Source organism: Suricata suricatta, chromosome 16 (genome assembly GCF_006229205.1).
Source record: "Suricata suricatta isolate VVHF042 chromosome 16, meerkat_22Aug2017_6uvM2_HiC, whole genome shotgun sequence".
NCBI lineage: Eukaryota > Metazoa > Chordata > Mammalia > Carnivora > Herpestidae > Suricata > Suricata suricatta.
Window position 1 is genome coordinate 49,446,468 of NC_043715.1, and position 4,677 is coordinate 49,451,144.

At 47.3% G+C, this 4,677-nt stretch overlaps 1 protein-coding gene across 1 annotated transcript in view; it reads right to left on the reverse strand.

Moving 5' to 3' along the window:
- Positions 1 to 3,370: 3,370 nt before the first annotated feature.
- Positions 3,371 to 4,677, reverse strand: part of DACT3 (dishevelled binding antagonist of beta catenin 3) — an 8,650-nt gene continuing 7,343 nt past the window's right edge. Inside the window, exon 5 of the mRNA XM_029924324.1 lies at positions 3,371 to 4,670. Coding sequence (XP_029780184.1) covers positions 4,247 to 4,670 — 424 coding nt within the window. The 3' untranslated portion in view covers positions 3,371 to 4,246. The remainder of the gene's footprint in view (positions 4,671 to 4,677) is intronic.

Here is a 4,677-nt window from a genome sequence, read left to right on the forward strand (position 1 = left end):
ATCAAGAGTCAGAAGCTTAACAGACTGAGATACCTAGGTGCCCTGATGTGTGAATTAGATCGAAATAGAGCTGTTAACCCCCCCCCAAAAAAACCCCTAAGTCCCTCTTGTGCTCAGAATTCTCCCATGCCCCCCACCTCCCTTGAAGTAAAAACCAAAGTCCTCACCATGACCCATGAGGCCCTGAATAACCTGGTAGACCCTACCATTCTCTGCCCCCCAACTCCGGCTGCTCCCACTCCTTTGTCCGTCACCGTCACTGAAGGTATTCACATCCCTCACCTCCCCTGCCTCCTTCCGAGCTCTGTTCAAATGTCACCTTCTGAGACCATTCTGATGGCTCCACTTAAAATCACAAACTCCTCTGCTCCCCCACCCCACCCAAGTTCCTCATAGCTCTGCTCAGTTTTCCCCCATAATCCTTGTCACCTTTAACAAATTATAGACTTTATGTCAACACCAGCTCCCATCCCTATAAGCAGTTCCTCTTGTACCCTTTTAGAGATAATCCATATAGCAAACGGGCTATGTCGGGCATTATATGAGTCCATGCTCTTAAGCAACAAAACTCTGGCTTTGCTACTTATTAGCTTCAGGGAAGTCACTTAACATCTGTGCTTTGGTTTCTTGATCTGTGAAATGGGCATACTAGTATCCATATAACTATTTAATATGCCCTCGAGGTTGTGAGGATTGAGTCACCGAGAATAGAGTCTGGCAAGCAATAAATGCTCTATTTAACAGTTAGCTCTTATTTTTTGTTTTTGTTTTTTTGAAGTAGACTCCACACCCAACATGGGGCTTGAACACATGATTCTGAGATTAAGAGTCACATGCTCTACAGACTGAGGCAGCTGGGCACCCCACTGTTATTTATTTATTAAATGAGTTTGTACCAAAATCTTTAAAAGGAGGAAAGGTCATCCATGCGTTCGTACTTCAACAATTTTGACCACAGGGGCCAGTGTGGCCTTAGATAAGTCCCTTCTCCTTTCTGACTTGAGTTGCCGCTTTTACGGAATGGAGATGGGACACGTATTCCCAAAGGCCTGATGAGCAATGGCATTTCCTGGCAATTTTAAGAAATATTTGAGAGAGAGAGAGAGAGCAGCAGAGAGATAGAGAGAGAGAGAATCCTAAGCAGGCCCCACACCATGAAACCGATGCTAGGCTTGAACTCATGAAGGGTGAGATCATGACTTGAGCCAAGATGAAGAGTGAAAGGCTTACCCAACTGTGCCACCCAGGCGCCCCTTGGCAAACTTTTAAAACTGACTTTTATTTATTGGTACTTGAAAATACTTGTTTATCCAGACACACACCCAGTGCCTCAGCGGGCAGAGGAGACACAGGTGAGCACAGGTGGGCCTGGTGTCCCACTCTCTGAGTTCAAAGCCACAGAGAGGTGGACCCACCCACCTAGACACAAGGTCAAAGCAGAACAAATAACATTCTCCACCTGACTGTGGAGTCCAGTGAGGGGTGGGTCCTAGCTCTAGCTCACGCCTTCTTGCTGTGTGATCAGGGTAAGTAATGGCCCCTCCCCAAACTTCTACTTACCCATCCATAAAACTGGTATGATTATTGAACTTTTCCAATAAAAATATGGGCAAAGAGTATGAACAGGCAATTCACTGAATTACAAGTGGGCCAGTGGACATACAGAAGTATGTATGGAAACAGGGAGAGAGACATGCTAATTAAAACAGAACACGTTTGCCGCCCCCCCCATGAGATTGGCAAAAATATCTGGTGGACAGGTGGGAAAATGGGCATCTCAGAAATTGCTGTTGGAAATGTCAGCTGGAAGGAGGTGTGGCAGTGTCAATTAAAAGTTTTTAAATGAGCGTACTATAGTGACCCAACAATTCTATTTCTAGGAGTGAGGCCTACAAAAATACATACATATATGCACATAGAGGTTCAAGGACATTACTGCAGCAAGGTCCCTAACAGCAAAATAATTGGGAGAATGCAGCTAATAATAATAATACAGTGATGGGGGCACCTGGCTGCCTCAGTCAGTAAAGCATGCCACTCTTGATCTTGGAGTTGTAAGTTCAAGCCCCACGTTGGGTGTAGAGATTAATTAAAAATAAAATCTTAGGGGCGCCCAGGTGGCTCAGTCGGTTAAGTGTCCGGCCTCGGCTCAGGTCATGATTTCGCGGTTGATGGGTCCGGGCCCTGCGTCAGGCTCTGTGCTGACAGCTCAGCACCTGGAGCCTGCCTCAGATTCTGTGTCTCCCTCTCTCTCTGACCCTCTCCTGCTCGCACTGTCTCGCTCTGTCTCTCAAAACAATAAATAAAAAGACATTAAAAAAATTTTTTTAAATAAATAAATAAAATCTTAGAGCACCTGGGTGATGCAGTGGGTTAAGCACCCGACTTTGGCTCAGGTCATGATCTCACGGTTTGTGAGTTTGAGCCCCACATCTGGCGAGTTCCGGTCCCACTTTGGGTGAGCTTGAGCCCCACCTCAGGCTCTACACAATCTCTTTCCCTCTCCACCCCTTGCTCACTTGTGTATGCTCTCTCAAAAAACTTTTTTTTAAATAATAAAATCTTTTTAAAAAACCAATAATTATACAGTGATAGAAAAATGTCATCTAGATTTAGATGAAATGGACAATTTCCTAGAAGAATAAAACTTAGTAAAACTGACACAGAAAGAAATAGAAAAGCTAAATAATCTATAACCATCAAAGAAACCCAGTTTGTTTGGTTTTTTTTGAAAGAGAGTGAGTCCCAAGCAGGCTCCAGGCTCAGCATGAAGCCTGACGCAGGACCCTGGGATCATGACCTGAGCCAAAATTAAGAATTGGACACTCAACTTACTGATCCACCTGGGTGCCCGAAAGAAATCCAATTCTTAATTAAAATCCATCCCACAAAGAAATCTCTGGACATTGATGACTTAACACAACCTAATAATAATAATGATAATAATAATAATAAAATAGAATAGAACTTTGGTAAATAATACAAACATATGGCTCAATGTATATATGTGAGTATACATAGAATATATGTATATATGTTATATATTTACAGTTACTTAAATTCATATTTGTATGCAAACACATAAAGGGAAACGTTCAAGGATACACATCACACTGACTATGATGATTTCTGAGAAAAGAAATTTAGGTTGTCCCTTTACTTATATTTTTATGAAACCATGTTTATGACCAAACACAACTCAATCACAGGTCAGATTAATTGTCGTAAAATAGCCAATGGTGGGAAAACCAGGTTGAGACCCTCCCTGAGATCGGCTGCCCGGCCCTAGACACTTCTATATTCAAGGCAAACAGTAGTTGCTCACGAAATGTTAGTCCAGAGGAAAGTCACAGAAGGAGAGTCCTCCACATATGTAACAGTGTGCATTTATTTACAAAGAGGTTAGAGAAACACACAGAATCCGGCCCCCCTGTGCACTGGGGAGTCACCATCGTCATAATAAATACAGTAATTTTAAAAAAGAAAAAAAAATACTAGATTGGAACAGCTGAGGGTCATCCAGGGCTCTCCATCCAGGGCTCTCCCCACTCCCTCTGGGAGGGGGGAGATGGGGGGGGGCATGAGATAGAAGCCATCTTCCTTCCCCTCTTCTACCTCCTAATCCTCCATAACTGTCCGGGGATAGAGGTGAAAAGAGTCTTTCTTCCCAGGTGTTACCACGTCCTACTTGACCCTCAAAACCCCAAAGTCAGTGCTCCTTCCTTGTCCAGGGCACTCTGCAGGCACCACCTGGGTCAGACAGAGTAGAGACCACGGTGCCAAGGGGATATCTTAAGAATCCAGGGACATGGACGGGGGCACTTTGTGAATGGGGGGGGGACACCATATCTGGGCATGGAAAGGAGGAGTAGGAGGGTTCGATGACGGAAGTGAACGGGAACAAACGGACTAAGTGTCTAGACTAAAATGGGGAAATTCAAGCTGAATGACCCCTTCTGCATACCATATTACAGCCATAGTACAGATGAGGGAAAGTGAGGTCCAGACAAAGGGAACTTTCTTGCCCAAAGGCTGCAGAGCCAGCAGCTGAACTGGGTCAAACAGGGCTCCTCCCCCAGTCCTCCCTATGGTGGAGGGGGAGCCTTTTCAACCAAGACTGCAGTGAGGAAGGGTCTTTGGAAGCCGAGAAAATGGTGGTCTTTGGAAGGGAGGTACGGAAGGGGCAGTGATTGGGAGTGTGGTGGTGCAGAGGCCATGAAGGGGAAGCCCAAGCAAACCCCCAAACTCACACTGTAGTCATGACCTTGAGAGAACCCGAACGGAAACGTAGTATCTTTTTCTTGAGTGCGTGGGAAGCCTTGATCTTCACAAAGACTTTGGCGGGGCCCGCGGGGGCCCCACTGCCTGCCCCACCCCCTGCCCCAGAGGCTGCGGTGGCTGCCACCAGTTGCTGCGGCCACACCAGGCCACCGCTGCCGTCTGAGTCGCTGGATGCGGAGCTGAAGGCAGGCGACTCCCCGTCGCTGGCGCTCGATTCGCTCTCCCCATAGCCACCGCCGACGCCGCCGGTGGGCCCCCGGCGTCCCAGCGGCCCCAGGCGCCCGGCAGAGCACTCCGAGTCGCTGCCCGCGCAGCCATAGAGGAGACGGCGCTGAGGGGCTGACGGGGACGGGACGGGCCCCGGACCCCGGGCCGCCGGGGCTCGGGGACGGCCGC